The following is a 26070-nucleotide window of genomic DNA, read 5'->3' on the forward strand; positions in this document are numbered from 1 at the left end:
TACTGATTCATACTGTTTTATTCAGAGATATTGCATTTTTAAAAGTACAAAAGTTATATTCAAAGTGTCATATCAAAGCGTAACAGCTAAAATGTATAGTTTACAAAACAAAAGTGTTGCTTTTAGCTGTCCTTCATTGGTAATTTAGCTTTGCACATACTAAGTGTGGCAAAGGGACTAAAGTGAAACCAATGCCAGGTTTCAGATTTATATCTTCTCTGGAGACTCCAGGAGGTGGGTAGAAAGTGAAGGTTTGCAGAAGGCCAGTGAAAAACAAGAAAAGTTCCATTCTGGCTAAACTTTCTCCAACACAAGCTCTTCTTCCTATAAAAAATACAGGAGAAAGAAAGTCAACTGAGGAGTGCATGATAAAAGCTGTGCTCTGCAGTCTGGAAGTACTGTTAAAAAATTAGACCTAAATGTATAGATGGCATAGAGTGGAAAAAGTGAGCCCCCTTTAACAATAGACATACTTCAACAACCAAACGGTGATGTGGTCTCCTTCTACTAGATACCTATCAAGTATTCAGAACAGCAAAAGAATTTTCAGTATTTTTTTTTATTATAAATATATACCTGTATTTATCAGCATATAACACGCACAGGCGTATAACACGCACATTCATTTTAAGAGGGAAGTTTCAGGAAAAAACTTAAATTTTAAATAAGTATCTTTGAAGCAAAATAAAGGTCAGTGCCCATCTGCAGCCTCACCGTTGCCATCAATACAGCCCGATCAATGCCCATCTGCAGCCTCACAAGTGCCATCAATGCAGCTGCCTCACCATTGCCATCAATGCAGCAGCCTCACCATTGCCATCAATGCAGCAGCCTCACCATTGCCATCAATGCAGCAGTCTCACCATTGCCATCAATGCAGCAGCCTCACCATTGCCATCAATGCAGCAGCCTCACCATTGCCATCAATGCAGCAGCCTCACCATTGCCATCAATGCAGCAGCCTCACCATTGCCTTCAATGCAGCAGCCTCACCATTGCCTTCAATGCAGCAGCCTCACCATTGCCTTCAATGCAGCAGCCTCACCATTGCCTTCAGTGCAGCCTGATTGATGCCCATCTGCAGCCTAGAGGGGACAGGCAGGGGGGCGGGACAAGCGCCGTCAGATTACATACAGTGAGAATCTCCTATGATAGACAGAACACTGGTCCAATGGCGGCCCAGGAGACAGGACTTCCTATTACAGAGGCCGCCAAGTAAACAGGAGATTCTCACTGTATGTAATTTGATGGCGCTCGTAAAGCCCCCCTCCCTGTCCCTTCCGAAGCAGCTAAAATTGAAGTATCTGCGTATAACACACACACGCTATTTGCGCCTGGTTTTCGGGGTGAAAAAGTGAGTGTTATACGCCAATAAATACAGTATTATTATTATTATTATTATTATTATTAATAATAATATATAATAACACATATATATATATATATATATATATATATATATATATATATATATATATATATATAATAATTATACTGTATATATATACACATATATTATACACACACATATATATATATATATATATATATATATATATATATATATATATTTGATAGTAATCCTATTGACTTCCATGACAAATACTTCAACATCGACATCAGGCAAAATAGTAGTATGTTAGAAAATGAAAGGAGCTTAGAGGAGATAAGTATTAAAGCCAAGGGTAGTCTGGTTCCTGTCCTTGAGAATGGGCTGTGATTTACTGTCATAACATGCAGCTAAGGAGAATCTACCCATACTTGGATGAATAAGGTTGCTTAATTCAAAGGTATAACATGCAATGTCTCCCAATTTCCATAGAAGCAGTAGTCATTTTAAAGCTACCCAATGATGGTGGTTGGATGCAGCTACAGTCTGACTGCTGATAGATTTATCTTACAAAAAGATTTTTCCATAAACATTCTGTCATTGTTGATTGCTTTCAGAACTAATCTGTGCCACTGTTTGCTGCTTTCCGTCCTGCAGATGAGTCCTTACAGGATCAGTCTGCTGTTTTGTACCTAGGTCCCATACATGAGTCGTGTTAATCTGTGCAGCCACTATCTAAATTTCGGAAAACTACTGTAGGTCTTTTCGAGTCAGTGTGTTTAGATCTTCTCACACTCCCTCGCAGTGGTGGCTGGTGCTTTTTTTTGGGGGGTGCCCCCCGCTATCAGTCGGTCGGGTCACCCGCACTACCCACCTCATACCCTCCCCGGGGGCGGTGTCGGTGAGCACTTACCCCATCTAGGTTGCGAGCGGGCAGCGCTCCTATGGGCGACGGGTGGCGGGTCTTCTCCATTGGGTCTTCTCCTCCTCTGCAACATGGCGGCTTCCGCCGTGCGTCTCCTCCCTCCTCCTCCTAGGCATCCAATAGGATCACCTGTCCTTTTAGCTAATTGGGTGATGGGTCTCAGATTGGCCCCGAGGAGGATCAGTGTGGCAGCAGCGAATATTCATTCACTATTGTCACACAACTGGGTGGGTTTGGAGCGCAGTGCCATGCGCCCCGAGTCCACCTTTTTTTGAAGCCTATTAGAGCATCTGGCTTTAATCGCGTGCTTCAAAAAAAACACCCACCCTTTGGAATCCATACATCCGGGGCCTTGCATGTGGATTAGGGGGCCGGACGCATGGATGGGGGGGTGGCGCCCATGCGCCCCCAATGGACGGGCCGCCACTGCTCCCTCGGCTGGTTCCTGTTAAAGACCTCTGCATGTTTCTTGATGATCCTTGTTATCTGCCTTTCCTGTAATTTTGCCTGTCAGTCCTGGTTATCGGTAAAAAATAGAAAAAATGTGCACTTGAACTCAATCTACTGTATTAAATAGCTGCTAACACAATTTGCTGGCTGCAAAACATATACAGAAATAAAACCAAGAAGTGTAGCACTCATTAAAAAAATCACACCAGAGTGAATATAAAGTCAATTCTTTGTCCACATATGATAATTAATAAGGTGAATAAAGATGTGACCCAGAGAGAGATCTACTATCTCCTACAGAAGCACACACAGCGTCTTACCAGATGGAGTTGATCACCTATTTACAAGTGCAGCGGTACCCTCTAGAGGGCTGCTGAGTGTTGTAGTCCATCTGTCACCCTGCCCAGCCAGGCACACAGTTCTCATTCACCCCCAGGCAGAAAACCAGTCCTTGAACTTTGTTTTGTATTTTTATTGAGAGGAATAAACTTGGATGGGGATGGGATACTCATGAGATCCCCAAACTGAGTGCAGAAAAATGAATATTGGACTGACTATATACCCCTCTGGTATATACAACTCCAATCTTCAACTCCAGCACATCACTTGCTTGCAGACTATCTCTCCTCAACACCTCCAGCACATTACTTGCTTGCACTTCCCGGACCAGCTAGCACTGATTTGTAGGCCTGACACTGGCTCAGCCAGGCCTGGGGTGAATGCCCTTCTTAGGCAGGGAATGCTGGCCCCTTTAGTGTAGCAGAATGGTAGGTAGTCCCAGTGCTAGCTGTTCATGTGGCTACTGCTCCCAGTACCACCTCTTCAGGCCCTGCCAGCCCTCCTGGCTGCAGCTGCCTCTCTCCACTGCCCGTACCGCCACAGTCCACTCCACTAGCTCTGCACCCATCCCAGACTGAAATCTCCCAGTCCTCTCAGGCGTGCCTCCCCAGTCCTCTCCCAAATGTGTGTCACTCACCAGCCCTCATGGCTGCGACCTGTTGTTCCTCTCCTGGAGACTTTGCCTGGCAGTGCTCTCCCGCTGTCCTCTCTTGCTCCCATGCCACCTGTCCAGGACACCTCCGTGTGTCGTGAGAAGGGTCCTGTCCACACCTGAACTCCAGGCCCAAGGTCACCCCCCCCAGACTGGGGAGCTCCCTCAAAGGCTCCGACAGCCTAACACTCCATCGCCAGCTTTCACAAGAACAACTCCTCCCCAACTGGGCTGACCCTGGCTATTTAAGGAGGCCTGCCCACTGCCAATCCAGGTTGGTGATTGGTCAGGGCTCCCCATAACACCCCAGACAGCTCCACCTCCCCTCTCCTCCTTCCCTTCTAGAAAACACTAGATCATTTGGAAAGAAGTGGGAGGTCTTGATGATGCTGCCTGTGAGTCACCCAGCTCTGCTCTAAGTCACTCCCAACCTAGAACAAAACACACCCAGGCTTGGCTGCCAGCCAAGCCTGGAAATTTACCTACTCTCACAAAAACATGCACTATCCTTTTAGCACACTAGAGGGTGCTACACAGGTGGTCAAAAAATGCAGCTATGCCTCAGGAATGGCTCCCAAAGGATCCGATCCACCAGCTAATAAACTGTGCTTAGAGCCCCTCCAAACTGGGATAGTCAGATAGTATGAAGCAGTGAATCCCCAATGGATATATTTCCATGGAAGATATGGAGCTCTCATAGTGTAGTAAGTTTGTAATCTTTTATTTATTGAAGATTAAAGTAACACTGGATCCAGATTAAAACAGCGCGATGTTTAAATTACGAAAGTTTCCAACCAACTGGCCGCACTTTGCTTTATTTCGGTACGTGATGACGTCACACGACAAAGCTCCACCCTATGGGTTTCATCATCATAAGGGGCATGGCTAACTGATGGCAAACATGCTTTATGTACCCTGGATGGCGAACAATCCCCTTGCATTTTAGGTCCCAGTGCCAGAAACCGGAAGTCGGGAAGACAAAATTGCCAGATGACTTAGCAGCTATACTAGCAGCAACGATAAATTAATATTCAGTTTATATTATGCCACAATATTATGAATTTCATTAAAAAAGACACTAAAATAAAAACCTACTTAAAACACACAATATAAAAATATAGGTATATATATATATATATATATATATAGATTTATTTAATAAATCCAATCATCGTGTCTCAAGGAACAAAGAGGGAATGTGCGCCATCTTGTTGTACAAAAGCATAATTACAACACAATTAATACACATTTTGAAAAACAAAAAATGCACCTCTTTTCAATCTAGGTGTGCCTCCAGATCCTTTGATATTAAGTAATTTCTAACATGTACCACTAAGAACGTAGTATATTTGATCCAATGCCCATGTGGTCTCCAATATGTGGACCGCACGGTTCATACCTTCCAAACCAGGGTCGACGAACACATCGTCAACATTAAAAGGGGGTTCCCCACGCATAGTGTCTCAAAACACTATGCTCTATGTCACAATAGAAATACGAAAAGTAACCCTTTTTATGATGATAGATGGTTTTGTCCTTAGTTGGAGGGTAGTCACACCAGGGCTTGAGATCTGATGGATCTATACTGTTAGACCTTTTGCGAGGAAAATAAATCATGTCTTTAAAATTTTGAGATCATGAGCCCCAGGTATGGGAGGTGAACTAAGGGTCACCATGACTTCATTTATTTCCCAACTATTAATGTATAACTCACACTAAATAATACAAACGAACAAATTGCAAAAATGGAAACAAAGATATTTACATGTTTTGGGTGGGTAGATAAAGAGGCCTAATGTCGCAATAAAAGTTGACACATATACTTAAAGTGGTTGTAAACCCTTACAGACCACTATTACCTACAGGTAAGCCTAGATTAAGGCTTACCTGTAGGTGCAAGAAATATCTCCTAAACCTACACGATTTAGAAGATATTTGCAAAAGACAGGCACACTGAGCGTGCCGTTTCTAACAGCGATCCTGCCGTTAGTGGCGGCTCCCGTGCGCAGGCACGGGAGTCACGTCATCGCGGCTCTGGCACTGTGATTGGCTGGAGCCGTGATGACATCACTCACGCGCATGCGTGCGGGAGCCGCCACTAACGGCACGATCGCCGTTAGAAACCCGGAAGGAAGATGGACGCTTCGTGGAAGAGGGGACAGCAGTGACATCGCAGGCTCTTGTGTCAGGTAAGTGACACATAATGGGCTACTATGCGATGCATAGTAGCCCATTATGCTTTACCTTTGCAGGGAAACAAAGAGGAAGTAAAACCCATCAGGGTTTACTTCCTCTTTAACTGGATTGTTCTCAAAGAGAAATCACCCATCTCTAACAATGCATCTAAATATTCATTGAGTCTGTCCAAGTTCATTTCAAACACTTCAGGAAGACATTTGAATTCTGTCTACCCAGTTGTATTTCAAAATATATATGATTATAAGTCATTCTAATTACATATTATATTCCAGGTCATAGATACAGTTATGATTTCAGTGTCCACTGACCCAATGATAATTATGTCATAAGGTAAAAAATATAATAAGATATAATAAGATGTAGAGCAAATTAGAAGTAAGAATTGTTTTAAAGATACCAATCATTGTTACAAATGACATATATCTATCGTGACCATATCTATATAAAATCCACATAGCATGTGTCTTTACCTAGATAAATAAGTACTCATAGGATCTACAAAAGTGATACATTAATCCATATATCATAATTTTATGTGACATTGATGAAAAAAAAAATACTGGTTGTATTGTACATTGTACTGGTTACCCGAATCCCTGAATATTAAATATATATTCATCAGCACCACTATGCAAACAGATGCACATTATGAAAATAGAACTTATTATTTAATAGATATTTCAGAACATGTATTTCTGCCCTCAGACATGTCTAGTGGTTGGAAGTGATATTACCTAAAGCCACAAAAGTTAATCAATAGACTTTTCTTAACCAATGGAAAAGAAGTCATACCTTTTGGGCTGAGCTTAGTATAATTTTTATGAGCCTATTGTCTAACATGGTATTTAGGATGGGAATAGATGCCATGAATGGACACTAAATCAGACACACAGACACACACTCTTCATCAACTCATATTTCTAGAATTCATGAAGATTTCTTGACACTCTATGCTTTGAAACTCTGAGGTTGCAAGAAGTAACTCCTCTTTAAGCAGTAGCCATCTTGGAAGCCATGGCAGCCATCCTAAAACTCTGGTAACCAGCAGTTCAGACCAGTAGCCATCTTGGGAAAGGTAATTATGTCGTATTGATTTTACCTGGTATTAATTTGTGTTCTCTTAAATATTGATTTATTGAGTATTATACAGTTGGATGATTATTCTCTCGAATCAGTAACCGCCTTGTAGATTTTTCTCTAAGCTTCAACTTTTCATTTTTTTCCTTAAAAAAGTGAATAAAAATAGACCCAGCCCTTAGAGCCAATCCTTATCCCGAAGTTACGGATCTGACTTGCCGACTTCCCTTACCTACATTGTTCTAACATGCCAGAGGCTGGTCACCTTGGAGACCTGCTGCGGATATGGGTACGGCCCGGCACGAGATTTACACCCTCTCCCCCGGATTTTCAAGGGCCAGCGAGAGCTCACCGGACGCCGCCGAAACCGCAACGCTTTCCAAGGCTCGGGCCCTTCTCTCGGGGCGAACCCATTCCAGGTCTCCCTGGCCTTCACAAAGAAAAGAGAACTCTCCCCGGGGCTCCCACCGGCTTCTCCCGTGTGGCGACGCGACCGGATCGGTCATGTCGCCGCACTGGATGCCGCAAGGCGCCTGTCTCTGCCGCTCTAGGGTCTGGGGATCTGAACCCGACTCCCTTTCGATCAGCCAAGGGTGACGGAGGCCATCGCCCGTCCCTTTCGAGCGACGCTCGCCTATCTCTCAGGACCGACTGACCCATGTTCAACTGCTGTTCACATGGAACCCTTCTCCACTTCGGCCTTCAAAGTTCTCGTTTGAATATTTGCTACAACCACCAATTTCTGCACCCGCAGTGGCTCTGCCTGGGCCCTCGCTCTGAGCTTCCGTGCGCACGGCGGCGGCCCTCCTACTTGTCACAGCCTAGCCCCCTGGGACCATCATCTCATCACCGGTGACGGCCGGGTATGGGCCGACGCTCCAGTGCCATCCTTTTTCAGGGCTAAGCTTCGACTTTTCAATTTTTCATTTCATAGTTTCCACCCCATTGACATAACAAACGTCTAATTTTATTTCACGTTGTTAACCACTTACTTACCTGCAGTATAGTAACGGTTGAATTTGTGAAATACAGACGTTCTGTCTAATTGTAATTTTTACAAGGTTATAGATTCTACAGGGAAGTTTATCATTTCTGTGTCATTTAAAAAGTACAACACTGCCATTGGCGGGTGTTTCAATTGATATTCAAGATTTTATGTAGAACAATCAGTATTTTGAATTTTAGTTAATGTTTGTTTTTGTTAACCAATAATATATATAACTATTTTGTATGAATACATGTCTAGTGAATAAATTTCATATTTTTAGTCTGTGTTTATATTGATTGATTCTGTATCTTAAAAATATCATTTAAATGGACTCATTCATAAATACCCCATGCAGGAAAATTATCCTCATAAGCACGACCATACATTAAAAACCTATGTCCCATATGGACTCCACATAGAATGGAACGTGAATGATTGTAATAAAATTAATGGCCAAATAAATTCTTTAGTATTTGGTTTTATGTATCTTAGTTCCTAGTTTGTGTCATGTAATGTTTTCTTATTTAAAGTTTTTTCTTGAGTGGCCATGGCTGGTTTGTGGCTATATCCTGTATGTATATATATTTTATACCAAATTTTCTGTATTTTTTGTATGAAATTTGTGTATATGTATTAATTGTGTTGTAATTATGCTTTTGTACAACAAGATGGCGCTCATTCCCTCTCTGTTCCTTGAGAAGTGATGATTGGATTTTCTGAATTAAATTATCCATATAAATGTTTACATTCCCGACTTCTGGTTTCTAGTACGGGGAACTGGAAAGCAAGGGGATTTCTGCTGTCCGGGTACATAAAGCGTGTTTGCTGTCACTTAGCCATGCCCCTGATGACGTCTTATGATGACAAAGCGCATAGGGTGGAGTTTTGGTGTGTGACATCATCATGTACCAGAACTGAGCGAAGTGTGGCCATTTTCTTGGTTGGAAACTTTTGTAATTCAGACATCACGCTGTTTTTACATGGATCCATGTGAGTATTATTTTAATCTTCAATAAATACAAAGATTACAAGCTTACTACACTATGAGATGGCTCTATTTCTTCCGTTGAGTTATATCCATTGAGGATTTAATGCTTCATACCATCTGGCCATTGCAGTTTGGACAGGCTCTAAGCCGACTTTGGGAGCCGTTCCGGGGGCATAATTGCATTTTTTGACCACTTGTAATTAGGTGGTCAACTCCATCTTGTAAGAGGCTGTGTGTGCTTCTGTAGGAGGTGATGGATCTCTCTCTGGGTCACATCTTTATTCACCCTATTAATTATCGCATGTGGACAAAGAAAGGACTTTATATTCACTTTTTCTTTGTTTTAGTCCTGGTAATCTGCTTGCCCTGACCTTTTACCTATGTGACCAAAACCTTGGCTAATAATTTTGTATCACACTTCATTTTTGCATGCTGTCAGATGTTTCCATTCTGTAACTGAGGGCTGCAACCTGGTAGTAGTACAGAGCAAAGCTCATCATCCCTTGCAGTGTGCTTTGGTGAATACTAGGCAGTTCCTCAAAACCTGCACCCTAGGGCTAACATTTTTCTGGTGACACAGAGGGCCCCCTACCTCTGTAAAACATTAATGCTTGGATCATCCAAGAGCGTATGTTTATGCCTATGGAGGAGGGAGGGGGTAAAATTAAAGAAGCATGCTGATATTGTTTTCCTTAAAAATAAAAAGATGCTCACCCAGGAAAATCCAGCATAACTGATTGTGCGTAAAAAACTGTTTTCTGGTTTGTCCATAACTGTTGGGATACACCTGCATGTAGGCATCTTAACGTTGTTATATCCTCACAGTATCAAGGCTTTTGATAACATTGATATGCTCCTGTCAGAATAGCTTCAAAAGATAATTGTTGTTTAAGAACCAATTACAGTCAAGTAGTAGGCTGATTATTTGCTGCCAGAATAAATGTGCAATAGGTGCTTTTACCCATAACATGTGCTTTACACAGCCTGTACTCAAACTGACCAATGCAGTGTTAACGTTCTCTGAATGCTGTATGTAACCAACAAGAGTAGCCATAAACACAAGGGCAGGGGGCTGTCTCAGGTTAGCTTGTAGTAAAAGAGGTTTTACCCACACCTCGATTTGGAGTTTCCAGCTCCCAAAATCAGCTATTACTGTCTGCAGAGACTGCCTGAAGGAGAAGAAATATCATGTAACAATAGTGACCTACCTGCAGAGAAGGGCATAAATGCATCTCGTTTTACAAACTTCCCGTTAGCATCCAAAAAGTGATTTGGGTTAAATTCATAAGGAGTCTTCCATTGTGTCTTGTCATACAAAACAGATGTAAGGAAAGGAATGACCTCTGTACCCTACAAGGAAAGGTACATTGTACAATGCTTGATAATAAAACACAGTTAGCCTTAGTGATTAAGAAGCTAGTTCTGGAGGAGTTTACTTTTAGTTACATAATTGCCAAGATAGTGCCAAAAAAGCATATAAGCTTAATTATTGTTTGGACTGGAGGACGGAGTACTTTTATAATAGTAATTAATTGGATGGTGATAAAAGTGAGTAGAGTCTGTATAAAATGGCACCATCATTTACATGTGTCTAATGCCGCGCACACACGAGCGGACTTTTCGACCGGACTGGTCCGACGGTCTATCCGACAGACTTTTGGTGGACTTCCGAGGGACTTTCCGAACAAACGGACTTGCCTACACACGATCACACCAAAGTCTGACGGATTCGTACGTGATGACGTACGACCAGAGTAAAATGAGGAAGTTGATAGCCAGTAGCCAATAGCTGCCCTAGCGTCAGTTTTCATCCGTCGGACTAGCATACAGACGAGCGGACTTTTCGACCGGAAAGATTTGAAACATGTTCCAAATCTAAAGTCCGTCAGATTTTCGACTGAAAAAGTCCGCTGCAGGTCCGATGAAGCCCACACACGGTCGAATTGTCCGCCAGACTCGGTGCGTCGGACCAGTCCGGTCGAAAAGTCCGCTCGTGTGTACGTGGCATAAGGCAATGACCACTCTGAATCTTGATTTAAAGGAATCCTGCATTAAGAAAATAGGTAGGCTACCATTGCTGACCTCTCACTTTGAAAAAGCTAGTTGCCTCGCTGACATGCAGATAAGAAAAAAGATCACAATTTGAAAGACATCATATGTCATATGGATTTTATGTAGGGCTTTTTAGAAAGGATAATTTATCCCATCAACTTTCTGTACCTCATAATATAGGTTTGTTTGGTCTCTATGTGAGCGGCATTTTCTAACACATTTTGATAGACTCTTAGTATGAATATAGCACTGTCATAACAGGATTTATAAATTATGTGTAAGTTTTGGTTCTGGTTCTGTATATTCCTTTAAGGAGTCTGCTAGAGGCTGTATGGCATAGAAATTTTATGTTGACTATTTACAGTCTTGCCTTAAACAATATACTGCTAATAGATTTAATCACACAGGCCCGTGTTTGACATTGGTGCTGCGACTGGAATGAGGCAATGTGATTTATGAAGGCCTTCTGTTTGTCTGTACTTGACTAAGCAATTTGAGGATTTGTTTCTGGCTTGTAAATTTTGAAAAAATAAAGTTTCAGCACAACTGTTCATCTTTTTATTCAGTTTGAGGTTCATCAGATCTTATTATTGTCACACTGGATATTTATAAAGCTTAGATTTGGATCCCCAAATCAATTGGAGCACTTAAGGTGGAACTATAATCACCTCCACTCCAGAGCTGCAGTGTCCTAGAGCTCCCTCACCAGTTGCTGATATCTATGGCTAGTCTTCTTCAGGGTACCGAATTTCGACCGGTTTTATTGGCAAGGCCAAGATGGCATTACTCTTGCGCATGTGCAGAAGTTTATTAATTTCAGTTGATGCCTAAATTGTACACTGAGCTGTGTTTGAGCAGCTCAATATACAGTGCAGACAGGCATGTAAGAAAATTGAATGCAGGAGAGTAATAGTACGTCTCTTCTAACCCGTCTGTTCACATTTTTTTTACTTACAGTGCTGCTTTAAAGGTTAAGTTAACCTTTTGTAAAATGTTCATTAATTTATTGTCATACCTGCAGTTCATTTTGGCCTTCCTGGGAGCCTTACCAGAAAAAAAACTCCTAATTAGAAATCCCTAAGTCCTGGCTTGTTGCTAATATTAAAAAAAAAATGTTGGTTTTCTCACCGATAATTCAGGGAGTAATTCCCTGATAGTTTTCATGTTCTAGCAAAATAGCAGGATGTAGGGATCGCTAACTGAAAGCTTTCACCCAGGCTTCAAGAGGGGCCCAAATGGCCTACAGGTATGACAGTAAGGTAATTAACATTTTTCAAAGCTGCACGGTTTATTTAATATCTGCTGGGGACCCTTGGATACATACGCTATTTTCTGGAAAAGGAAAACTGGAAAAAGCCAAGCGAGTCCATTTAAATGATCTTTTAAAAAAACGTGACTGGCTTCTCCTCCAAACACAAAAATGGCTTTTTCTGTCCACTGTAAATAGGTCCTTTAGCACAGGACTCTAATGATAAATGGGAAGGGATTTCTGGAACTCACCTTTGGAATGCAGTATCCCCGAAAATACACATCACTTGCAGTTGTGTGTGGCAAATTCAGAGGCACAATATTAGCAAACCTCTGAATTTCATGTATTACTGCTTCAGTATAAGGCATATTCCTCCGATCATCCACTGTAGGCATCTGACCTTGTTTAATATGTGTCCTGATTTCCTCTTGTACCTTTTCTATAAAACAAGAGTAAGTACATTACGTCAGAATCTCTACAATATGTGAACACAATCATAATCAGATCTAGTCTGATAATCCTAGTGTGAAGAGGGGAGCACAGAAGGCCATGGGTTGAGCAGGACCATCCATATCATGCACTTTATTTGAACACATACATAAAGTTATAACAAGAGAAGAGAAGAAGGAAAGAGAGGAGCCAAACAGGCATGGTATAGCATAGTTTATTAAAAACTATGAACATATAAACAACAATTGCACTCATAGAGTGGTGGGGGTGACAGGCGAAGGCCAATGGTGGATGTATTCCAGGACAGTCCAATGAGGCTGATGAAGGAGGTATAGCTTGCCTCTGAAATGTGTCCCTATTGGCTACCACAATTGTCGAAGCTGGGGGTTCCCAGTAAAATGCATTGACGTCATCTCCCTGAATGTCAGACACCATTCCAAGCATCACCCGGCATCACCACTTTGCTTCGGTCCGGTCCATAGTGTGGACTGTGTTTCAGGAACACGGGACATGGTACTTGGTGCTCTTGTGCAGCAGTAGGAAGAAGCTAGCACTATCCAGCTGTATCCTCTTGCTCCCCATATCCCTCGAGTGATTCTCTCAGGAGTCCAGTGCGGTGATACTTAGCCACAAGGAGAGACTACGGGAGCTTCGATCAGCTGTTACAGCCTTCAATGCACATCGCTGCCTTCACAGTCTCCTGCTGACAGTGAATTACGCATTCACACACCATATTTGGCAATTGAAATTGTTTAATTTTAAAAGCAAGAATAAAAACTTACAAACATGGCACTAAAACCTAGTTTTTATTCTTGCTTTTAAAATTAAACAAGTTTGTAGCAAAGAGCACTATATAGCTCCCTTTGTTCCATGTACCATATGTATTTGGAGTTTCGGTGCCCACATTGAGGAAAACGGGATTGTTTGGTATATGTCAGTGCCGCCCAATTAGTATCCTACTCCGTGAGGTATAAGGACCTATAAAGACTCCTGGTGTTTAACCCTTTATGGGAAGGCGCATTTGACCTGTCTGTTAAGTCAGGGGTCCATGTCATGAGACGAGCTCATCTCTCACCTTGCTGGTTGAAGGCACTTTTATGACCATTGGCTCACAAGTGAACATTCTTTATGACCATTGGCTCACAAGTGAACACTCTTTGGGAACTAGCATATAATGAAAATGCATAAGCAGAGATTACCCTTGGTGAGATTACCACATGTCAAACCAATAATGAGACCTAAATATGTATAGCTTAATGTATATCTTCATTTCCCAAGAAATCAGTAGATAGCTACTGTGAAACGCTGCACCTAAAATGCACTTTAAAATACATCTAAACCCAAGAACAAAAAAGCAATATATTGCAGCTTACTAGTCCTTAGATGTGGTGGCAGCATTTATTTTCTTTTTTTCAGGCTATGTACATTTTCTGCATGTACAGAAAGGATAACATCCTGTTGATCCTGCCAGAAATTCAGTGTGCCCCACTCAGGCCAGTTGTAAGCAGGTGCTTGAATGTTAATGTTTCGTGGCTCAGGGGTTAATAGTGTGTGCTGTGCCTTCCCCTGAATTTGTAATTTCCTGTCTTCTGGGAGATGATAAATGCAGATCAGACCTCGTGGTCACTCAGTTATGGAAAGTGAGCAGTAAGGACCATTCATGTAAGATGTGATCGGGAGCGCATGCCTGGAATTACCTCACATAGAGATCCTGGCATTGGTTGGAGGACAAATCTTATAGGGATATATTTCATCTTGTACGGACATTAATGTATTAGAAGTTGTGAGCACCATAGCAAAGCACAACACTTACATAAGGAAGGGAAGATGGAAAAGTGTTCTGTAACTGGATGTTGCATTGAATTAATGCATGTTCTGCTGGAAATATTTTAAAACAGCCACAGCCCCATACAGCGTTTTAAAGGTCAGAATGGAAATGTGTGGACTATGTCATGGATCTGCAGTAATGTTTATCTGTCAGCTTACCTCTCCATGTGTTCAGCTTAAGAGACCAGCCGCCCTTCACCTGGCTTCTTAAGTAATCTCTCCTCAAAGCATGGCTCCACCCCAGTCCCTATCAGGGAACACTATATTAACATGTGCACTGCAAGCCAGCCCTGCTAATCAATATTATGTGTTTGGCTTCCGTGTGCTACTTGCTGTGTGTTCATGTCTGGTTCTAGTTACCGATCTTGGCTTGTTCTTGACTGTCCTTGTCTGCTTCATATCCCGACCTTGGCGTGTTCCTTGACTACCCTTACCTGCTTGTTGCCCCGACCTTTGGCTATCTCCTGACTATCCTTTGTTGTCACAGTCTGCTGCTTCTTCTCTACCTTCATGTAGTCTACCTTGAGCTGAGAGGCCCTGGGGGTCTCGACCTGGAGCCAGACTGCAGCTAAATCCATCCCCACCACTAGGGGCCTCTGGCGAACACCCGCTGGCTCTTATATTCCACACCCTGGGAAATCTCATGCTCATGCTCTTGGTGCTGCAGAATAACTGCTGTCCTGAATCACCTAGAGCTCCATCCACAGCAGTCAGCCGTAGGGGCCACTACCATGCTGTGCACTCCTGATCCCAATGGGGTGCATCTGTCACCTGGACTCAGGTGACCTGACAGACTATCTGCTATGTTACACTAAATGTATCCCTTTGGAAACCATTGACGAGGAGATGTCTGGTCTGATTTACTTTCGAGGAGTAAATGAGAGTGTGCTTTCACAGTGTATTAATGAATTACGGAATGAAGTGTACCATTACAAGAAAATCCTTGATGCTAATGTAACACACTGCATTGTTACTGGTTGCAGGATACTAAATGGCCACAAGATGGCAGTGTTCTACGGTTTAGCTATTACAGGATCTACTATAGCAATGCTAAGAATGTTGGGACCTATATGATGCAAGCAGGTTTTCTTCACTCAGATAAGCTGTAACTGAACTACAGATCCCAGAAGAGTGAGCAAAGGGGCAGGTGCCTTTAAAAAGGAAAAGCTCTGGAACATTCGGGGGAGAAAGGAGGAAACTGGTATAGAATCAGGACATGTTAGAAAAGGAGGTTCGGATCCAGGAGATCACAGGCCAGATCAGATCAGGCCAGAGAGCTGAGAAGGAGATTCCAGATCGCTGATCACACTGAGAGGCAGGATAGCCGATCCTGCAGGCAAACAGATTCGGTCATCACTATTGGCACCACTTAATTTGCTGGAAGACAGAGAGAAAGAGGGCCCCCTCAACCAGCAAGGTCATCACTTTGCCCTGCTACATCGAAGGACTGGGTGAGAGGGTACCTAACCCATACCACATCACCTTATGATATCAGCTTATATGTTGTTGCCACTTACATAAGCTCAAGATAACCTACAGTACAAACTGCCACACAGAGACACAGACTCCATAACCCACTCAGTGCTGCGGCATATCTCCATTAACTGCTTATTGATCCACTGCATGCAGGATATCAGCATTAATGCTTCTGCTTCCCTGACAGGCAGGAATTCTGTAGGCATTCCCCTTCATGCCTTTTCTATCCCAGGAATGAACAAGCCCAGTTCTGCACTTAAAGTACAATTAAAGGCAAAACTTTTTTTTAAAATTTTGGATAGAGTGGAGAGGGATTAGAACCCCTGTCAGTTTTTATTGCTGTCTGTGCCCCCGTTAGGGAGATTCACCATCTCTATTTGTTCTGTTTACCATTATCATTGAAAGTGAAAGTAAAAGAAAAGTCCCCAGAAAAGTACTTTGCATAGATTTTCTCTCACTTCCTGTGTGGCTATGGGACAGGAAGTAAAGGGAAATCTCTGCAATGGGACACAGATGGCGAAAAAAAATTGACAGGGGTTCTAATCTTCCCTTGCGCTATCCAAAATTAAATAAAAAAGTTTTGCCTATAGTTCTACTTTAAAGAGACACATTTCCGCTAAATTCTGCTCCCACCCCCTTTCCAACTTAATTATCCTCTAAATTCATGTGATGTCTTTAAAGTGACTTCCCAGGCTTGTTGCCAGCTTTTAAAGGGAAACTCTGCTTTCTTTTTCACTATCTCTAGCGACATGCTATTTCTCACTCGAAGAGACTACACCTCTACTTGCACCTACGTAAGGGCCCATCAAGCCGGCAGAAGAGTCCTTCCCATATTTGTGATTGGTTCTTTATAAAATATTTCTTATCAAAATCATCAGAGAGTTAAACTCTGACTCTGGTTACTTGGAGCCCACAAGCAAGCTAGCCTGACGTCTCTTGCTATTTTCTTTTCTGCTCACTTGGGAAAATCCTCTCGGTGGGACACATAACGTTTAAACTCAGAGTCCTGCAGGATAATTGGGTCTACTTAAAGTGGCACCATTCTGTGTTATATTGCTAATTTCTTATATGTTGTTCTCTTTTGTGTACATCAGACTTGATTTTTCTTCCTTATACTACTAGTAATCTGACCTTCATATAAACTGAATAATTGTTCATCAAAAGTGGTATATTTATCCTTTGTGTGATAACCAGGGTGACATCTGGCTAAAGTATTACGGTGGTGTTAGCAGGGGTTGTGACTCAACCAGGGCTCAGAAGCGAACAGGGATCCCAAAATACTGTATCCAGCTGCTCCTGAGGGGGTAAGCTACACTAGGAAATGAGGAGTGACAAAAAGAGGAGAAGCAGTCAGTTCAGGAGAGAGAGCAGTGGTGGCTGGTGACTTAGGCTCTGTAGGTGGGGGAGGGGCTTGGTACTTTGTGCACCCCACCAAGTGGCTGGGTCCCTATGTTATTGCCCACTGTGGAACAGAACCCTCCTCGAGACTGGGCATGGTACCATGTATGTGCAAGACCTTGTAAAGTAAATGTGGTGGCTCCACTCTTTGCCTTCAGGCTGGGCACCATAAAGTGTACAGTGTAAGAAGAGCTTGTGGAGAGTAGATTAGCCTCTAGCCATGAGGTGACGCTAACCTACATGGGAAACAACACAAATCTATCAGCATGCAGTTCCCCCTTGTTAAAACAGTTGTTAGGGAGCCAGCAGCTGCCAGCTCCTTAGCAACCAGTGATATTTCCTGCCCAGCCCCAAATCCCAAATCCCCAGCTGACAGGTAAATGTAAACAAAGGAGTACGTTTTTGTAATAACTTTTTTCTTTTAAATGATGGTGGCCCCTAAAATTCATACCAGTCCACCACCAGTACCAGAGTTATACACTGTGAAGATTTCCAATTAATAGAGGACTATTGATTGATGAAATACATCAAGGATTTGATTTTATATCATACATTAGGGACTATAATATTATCACAGAATAAATTGGATTTGATCTGTTCTTTGTCAATTTATGAAGAATAAAGTTACTATTACTACTATCAACTTTTTATATATATATATTACTGTGAAAAAGCTTTAGGCAGGTGTAAAGGAATGTTGTAAAGTAAGAACTTTAAAATAAATATTTTAATTGTTTACTTTAATTTCAATTTACCAAATGCAAAGTGAGCAAACAGGAGAAGAATCCAAATCAAATCAATATTTGGTGTGCCTTTAAACCAGCATTAATTCCTACACTTGCACACCTTGTACACTTGCACAAAGTCAGGGATTTTATAGGATTAGATTCAGGTGTATGATTAACCATTTATAGCAAGAAGATGGTAATGATCATCAATTTCATATGTAGGTTGAAACACAATCATTAAGGCCATTTTCCCAGTAAGGTGCTTTACAGGCGTTTTAGCGCTAAAAATAGTGACTGTAAAGCGCCTCTCCTGTCACTCCAGTGTGAAAGCCCGAGTGCCCCAAAGATGCAAGCAGCATCTTTGGGGCGGTGCGGGAGCGATATATACACCGCTCCTAAACTGCCCTGCCTATTGAAATCAATAGTTAGCGCTACCGAAACGCCTGCAAAGAGCTTTTGGCAGAGGCGAATTGCAGGCGCTTTTAACCCTTCTTTAACCCTGTCGGTGGGGTTAAAAGTGCACCACTAGCAGCGGCAAAGCGCCATTTAAACAGTGGTAAAGTGCAGCTAAAACTAGCGGCGCTTTACTGCAACCGCCCCCACCGCCTCTGTGTGAAAGTGCCCTAACTGAAAAAGAAACAGCTGTGTAGGAGGCTTAAAACTGGACGAGGAACAAACAAACTCTGCCACTAGGGTGAGGTTGTGCAATGGCAAGACTGAGCACAACAACAAGACACAAGGTAGTTATACTGCATCAGCAAGGTCTCTCCCAGGAAAAGCAGACTGGGGTTTCAAAATGCGCTGTTCAAGCGCGTTTGAAGAAGCACAAAGAAATGGGCTACACTGAGGACCGTAGATGCAGTGGTCAGCCAAGCAAACTTAATGAAGCAGATGAAAGACACATTATGCTTTCTTCCTTTTGACATCAGAAGCAGTGCCATCAGCACAGAACTGGCAGGAACCATTGGGGCCCGGGTACACCTATCTTCTCTCTCGTTCCTTCCAAGTTGGGGCTGCATTTCTGCAAATGGAGTTGTCAAAAACTGCCTACTGTCATTTCTTAAACTACACTTTTTTTTGGTGGATGAGTAGGGATACTATGTACCCCATAATCATTCACATGGGGGAGGGTGAGATCTAGGGGCCCCTTCCAGAGTCTGATAAGCCCCCCCCCCACAGACCCTCACAACCACTGGCCAGGGTTGTAGGTGTGAGGCTCTTGTCCCTGCCCCAAAGCACCCCCCAATGTTGAGGACATGTGACCTGGCATGGATCAGGAGGGAGGGGCGCTCATTCACCTACCCACCTTTCCTGACCTGCCAGGCTGCATGCTCAGATAAGGATCTGGTATGGATTTTGGGGGGACCCCGTGCCATTTTTTTAAAAATTTTGGCGTGGTGGTTCCCCTTAAAATCCATAACAGACCCGAACTTTTTTTCTTAACTTTTCATTGCCAGCATTTTTTTTTTTCACATTCAGGTGTCAGCGGGGTAACCCGCTGACAGGTGATGACTTATCGGTTGTTATGGACCTGGTGACCGCCCACGCCTTAACAACCATGTTGTTTAATGGTAGCTAAGGATGCCGGCAGCTGCTGGTCTCTTAAACATTGCATGCCAGGACCACCACTTATTTACTGCATGCATTTTTTTTTCTATTTGACTTTTACTACTGTTTTATGTGGTATTTACCAAGCATTTTTCCTTTTTGCTGTAAATACTGCATACAGCAATAGTGAATTGACATTTTCAGGATTGCATGCGGTATTTGGGAAAACACCTAAATACCACATGCGATCTGGTTCTGTGGAATGGAGCCCATTGATTTGATTTGGATTTCTCTTCTGTTAATTTACTTTTTGTTTTGTTAATTGATAAAAACAAATGATTAACACTTCTATTTCTGAAAGCATTCTTAATTTACAGCATTTTTCACACCTTCCTAAAACTTTTGCACAGTAAAATACAGTATATATATATATATATATATATATATATATATATATATGTACACACAGTATATATAAACTGTGCACGTTGCACAGTGCAGGTGCACGCTACAAGGGAATTTGCTCCAGAGCTTAGTAAATTAGATGAAGCTTCACTTTTCAAAGAATCACATGCAAGGAAAATAAACATGATTGGATGATGGAAGTCAGCTGGGCCAAGTCTGGGTCAATGTGGCTCTTGGCATCTGGGTCTAGGGAGAGAGTGACTTCCCCTAGTTGACATTTTAGCTTGAAAAGGAATAAAATACATCTAAGATGCGAAGGTCTGTTCATAAGGACGGGCCTCGCATATTTTTCTAAAGTTATATTCTACAGAGGCAAGCTTCTATCCTTGTCTGCCCATCCACTTATTAACTCAGAGATGCAGTGTAGAGCTGAAGGAAGTGCACCTAAGCTTCTCCTCGACTTTAACATATTATATGACGAATCCGAGGGGCGTACTTTCTTTCATTCTGCCAGGTGCAGCAGAAAACGATATTTTGAGAATTTGTGCTGGTCTGGGGACAATCTTGTTTTGGATTGGAGCTGCTGGAGCTATGAGAAAGGCAGAATAGTTTGCTTGCAGAGGGGAATTGTTTGTGGGGGATCTTGCTTGACCCTTGCTTGGGGAAAAAGGGAATATGCAGGGAGATTAGTGCTGGGGAAATTTTTTATAGGGTGGGATTTTTGCTAGAAGATGGGTGAGTAGAAAGATTCTTAGAGAATTTAGCTTGTGGTGGGAGTTTTACCTGAGGGAAGGGAAGCAATAGAGGGAAGATTTTTGCTAGGGAAGAGATAAACATTTAGTTTTGCTTGAGGGATAAGGCAGGGACAAAATCTATGTTTGGAAAAAGTGTGCTCTGAAGATTAAAACATTTCACCTGAGTTAGGAAAAAATATTTTTTTTGCTTGTGGGGTGACTGAATAGCTTCTAGTTCGGATTCTTAAACCCAGAACTAAATAAGTAGAGTAAATGCCTAAATGCAGCACTCTTTTATAAGTAGCTGACCACTGCACACTGTATGCTTGGAGTGAAGCAGGCAGAAATATGTAATGTATGGTATGCATTACATACTTTTGACTGCCATACTTTGTAGATTGTGTTGTATGCAACATACCACTGACTGTCGTACTCTGTACGCTATGCTGCTCGTTACAAACGTATGGCTGCTGCATTCTGTACATTACAGACCATGACTTCTGCACCTTTTACACTGGTCTCCTATGTTACATACTAAAAACCCTGCATACTGTGCACTGGAGTGTGTTACTTACTCTTGACCCTTGCTTTCTGTGCCTTACATAATGCTGACTCTTGCACTCTGTGCATTACTTATTTTAGCCCCCTGTGCTCTGCACATTATTTACTCCCGACCCCTTCACTTTTTGCTTATGTACTCCTGCCCTCAGCCCTGATCTCTGCACTGTATGTTACATATTACTAACTCCTATGTAGTATACACTATGTTGTATATAACAAACTCCTTATCCTTGCAGTTAATATATTACTCATGCCTGACCACTGCACGTAATTTGGTATTTTGTAATTACATGCTCTTAACCAAAGTAGTCATCCTCTCAACAGTTGCTGCTGCTAAATAGCCCCTGACATGTTTAATAAAGTTCTTCTTCAAGGTAGGCATATACAAAGTGTTAGCTATCTGACAATTTTCTATGTGCAGAAAAGCATATGTAATGAAAGAGTTTAAATTTAAAAATGATCGTGTTAACCTCTTAGTGCTGGCCACGCGCAAATATGCAGCCGCTCGGCACCTGGTGCTTGGCGCTGAGGTTCCACATATTTGTGTGAAGTGCTGCCCAAACAGTTGTGCCGGGAACGTGCCTAACCGAAAGATCCCGATCGCTGCTTGCGAGCGGGAGTTATCAGATCACCAGACCGCCATGACAGCCAATCACGGCGGTCACGTGCTCTTAAGCCACACCCCGTCTCCCGGCATCATAAACCTCTGAAAGGGCCAGGAGGCGCCGGCATGAAAAGGTTAAGGTTTACATGTGTCTGTAAAACCTAATTGCTAAGCTTGTGGAACAGTAATTAAAGCATATTGTTTGATACAAGGAGTGTGGTATATGCATTCCTTGTATTTAGTAAGTAGGCCCCTGTTTTATTTAATCATACCCTTTCAACCCCTTTCTATGCACAATTACACCTTACCCATGCATACTGCATCATTGCTCTCCCTGCTGTGCCCAAGGGATCCCCAGGTTTTGCACAAGGGGCGCAATACCCCTTCATAGCAATGAAATCCTGAAACAGGTTCTACCCTTTACCTACTCTATCTTAATCAGTAATTTTGGCTGGTTTTCCAGTTTGGTGAGACTTGCCAATCTAAAGAGCCATGATCTTTTCTACATTAATTTTTTGTCTGGACAGTGACATAAACAATAAACCATGATTTTGAATTTTGTCTCCCAATAACTGGAGGTGGACAATGGTCAAGCAGACATTTCCCATAAATAGCATCACTTTGTAAACCCACAAAATTACTTTGTATTTCTGGATACTTCATCATCAATAAAATGCTCCAGCGTAGTGTTGTAGATGTTGTCTCTGTCCCAGCTGCAAAGAGATCCAGCACTGAGTGTACCAGATTTTCATCATCAAAGTACTTTTCAGCTTTGGCTGACTCCTAAAACACAAACATTAAATGTAAGTTACTCTTTACTTTGTCATTATCATCTCAGTGTAAACCAAAGCAGAAATGTTGTAGTTTTAGAAATACATTTCATAAAATTTAAATAAACTTATGCACTTGTTGACTTGCATTTCTATTTAAGCGAATGGAATCTGGGCATTAAAATAAGTGAGAATCTGGCCTAATGCCCGTATGATTAATCCAAAATCTTGTGAAAGATCGTCCGTTTTTTTTTTTGGTTGCTAGTCTCATATTGAAAATAAACAGTTTATTAAGGTGACAAAAATTCTCGTATGACAGAATAAAAATTCGGAAGTGATGTAATGTGTTGTAGTGTAATGCCCCGTGCACGCGGTCAGATTTTCCGACGGAAAATGTTAGATGGGAGCTTGTTGTCGGAAATTCCGACCGTGTGTAGGCTCCATCGGACATTTTTCATCGGAATTTCCATCACAAAAAATTTGAGATCTGGAGCTCAAATTTTCAGACAACTAAATCTGTTGTCGTAAATTCCGTGTGTACACAATTCCAACGACCAAAGTTCCACGCATGCTCGGAATCAAGCAGAAGAGCCGCACTGGCTATTGAACTTCATTTTTCTTGGCTCGTCGTACGGGTTGTACGTCACCACGTTCATGACGTTCGGAATTTCCAACGGGATTTGTGTGACCGTGTGTAGGCAAGACAAGTTTGAGCCAACATCCGTCGGAAAAAATCCATGGATCTCATTGTCGGAATATCCGATCGTGTGTCCGGGGCATATTTGTACTGTATTTTTCGAATGACAACTGTACTGAATAAACGTAAATCGTACGTTCTGTTATCGTACGAGAAATATTTTTGTGCTTGTCTGATCGGATAATATCGGATGAACTGTTGTGATCGGCTCTTGAAAGCTGTGTACTAATGATCGGATTATTGTACAATCTCTTTGAAAGCTGTATTTTTCGTACAAATTTCGGATCGTGTGTACGGGCCATAAGTCTTTTGTGTGAGTTAAAATTTACAGATTAGAAATTAAAATGATTCTCCTGGCTTAAACATTTGCAGCCAAATTTTCGTTTTTTGGTGAGTCAATAATTGTAATATTTGTTTAACGATGAACTTGAGGCATATACGTCGATGAAATTGGAGTTTATATTTCAGTCCATCTAATCCTGAGATTTAACACAGCCCTGTTATGCCGCGTACACACGATCGCAATTTCGGCCCGCAAAAGACCGATGAGATTTTTTCGTCGGAAAATGCGAACGTTTGTATGCTCCATCGGCCTTTTGCTGGGCGAATTCCAGCCAGCAAATAATTGAGAGCATGTTCTTAATTTTTCGGTCGGAAAAAGTTCCTATCTGAAAATGCAATCATCTGTGGCATGTCTGTGGCAATTCCCACGCGCAAATTTCCTACGCATGCTCTGAAACAATTCGACTCATGCCCGGAAGCATTGAACGTCATTTTCTCCGCTCGTCGTAGTGTTGTACATCACCGCGTTCTTGACGGTCGTAATTTCAGCGAACTTTTGCGTGACCGTGCGTATGCAAGGCAAACTTGAGCGGAATGCCGTTGGAAAAGCCATCATATCTTTTTCCGACTAAAAATTTGATCGTGTGTACGCGGCATTACACAAATTAAATTTAAGTCTTGTCCTGTCCCCAGTCGGTAACTGGAGAGAAAACAGGGAAACACCAGACTGAGTTTGTCTCTCTTTGCCACTCCCCTCTCTCCTCCTCTCAGCATTCCCCTTTTTAGCGCATGAGCACTGCAGCACAACAGATTTGCTCCTTGTGTTGCTTCTCCATCCCTGAGTCCGTGTACTGCTGTACAGGAACTGCAAGAGGCTGATACCAAGTGAAACTCGGATGCTTCAGATACACTGCTTGCATTAAAAAAAACTCTGTAATGACTGCCTAGAGTTCAACTTTGTCAATTTCATCTGCAATCTATTGCCAACCAAATTTTTTTATCTAACAAAAAAGTGTGCCTATTTACTTAAAAGTAGAAATGCATAAAAAGAAAAAGAATATGCTTATGTAAAAAAGGGGAGATTGCATGTTCTTATGAGGGAGACGGAGGTACTCATTAATGGGGAAGATCACATGTGCTCATTTGAGACGGTATGCTGTGTGTTTAAGAGAGACTGTCACGTAAAAGAGAGAGATTGCTATGTGAACAATTCCCATGTGTGAGTGTTCTTTGTAAACAACTGTGCTCTTATGCCCTGTACACACGGGCGGACTTTTTGGTAACAAAGGTCCGACTGTCTTTCCGATGGACTTTCGACGGAGTTACGACGGACTTTCGTTGGACTTTCTAACGAACGGACTTGCCTACACACGATCACACCAAAGTCTGATGGATTCGTACGCGATGACGTATGACCGGACTAAAATAAGGAAGTTGATAGCCAGTAGCCAATAGCTGCCCTAGCGTCGGTTTTCGTCCGTCGGATTAGCATACAGACGAGCGGATTTTTTGACTGAACTCGAGTCCATCTGACAAATTTGAAACATGTTCCAAATCTAAAGTCCGACAGAAAAGGTCCGCTGCAGGTCCGATAAAACCCACACACGGTCGAATTGTCTGAGGTATTCGTTCCGCCGGACCAGTCCGGTCGAAAATTCCGCCCGTATATACAGGGCATTAGAGAGAGACTGCCCTTTAAAGCCGTATTCTTATTTTCAATTTCGTTTGAGTGATTTACACATGATTTTGTGTATCGGAAAGGGGCCAGCCCATTCAGTTGAATGTGCTGCTCTATGCCTGTTTGTCACCCGAAAAGAAGCTCCTGCTCCTTTTCAGGTGACAAGCTTCATACAATTTTTAAAGGCGAGGTTTGCAGCAATATTGTCGCACGACAATCGCGGCAGAATCACATTACATTTGGGGTGCCATTAAGGCCCCCAAACGCATGTTGAGCGTTCTGCAGCGCCAATTCTGCCCACGATTCCAAATCAGGAACTGTGAATGGAACCTAAGAGTAAAAAAGAGACCCTGCACTGGTAAAGAGAGAGACCATGATATTGAAGGCTCTGTTAGACAAAGAATATCATGATAAACCCTTTTAGAAACAGATAGTACTGTTGTAGAGAGAGTACCCTGCTAAAAATTGACAGACCTGTTAAAGTAAGAATGCACTGTCAGGAATAGGCTACCATGTAAGAGACTTCCTATTAGGGAGTGTAAAAGCAGGGTGTAGAAAACGTTTGGAATGTTCTAAGTGACCTCCCATGGAATACCAGTCAGTTCTCAAAGTACGAAGCAACATCCAAATAAAACAAAGTAATTCAGTTTTTATAGCTTAAAC

The 26070-nt window shown here is 42.3% G+C and overlaps 1 protein-coding gene across 2 annotated transcripts in view; it reads right to left on the reverse strand.

The window, feature by feature from the left end:
- Nucleotides 1–26070, reverse strand: part of LOC141148936 (cytochrome P450 2K1-like) — a 54332-nt gene continuing 28262 nt past the window's right edge. For both annotated transcript variants that reach the window (XM_073636834.1, XM_073636833.1), the window contains 4 exons: nucleotides 22622–22763; nucleotides 12501–12688; nucleotides 10157–10298; nucleotides 1–324 (listed from right to left, as the gene is read on the reverse strand). In XM_073636834.1, the coding sequence (XP_073492935.1) occupies nucleotides 134–324; nucleotides 10157–10298; nucleotides 12501–12688; nucleotides 22622–22763 (663 nt within the window). In that variant the 3' untranslated portion in view covers nucleotides 1–133. The remainder of the gene's footprint in view (nucleotides 325–10156; nucleotides 10299–12500; nucleotides 12689–22621; nucleotides 22764–26070) is intronic.

Source organism: Aquarana catesbeiana, linkage group LG06 (genome assembly GCF_042186555.1).
Source record: "Aquarana catesbeiana isolate 2022-GZ linkage group LG06, ASM4218655v1, whole genome shotgun sequence".
NCBI lineage: Eukaryota > Metazoa > Chordata > Amphibia > Anura > Ranidae > Aquarana > Aquarana catesbeiana.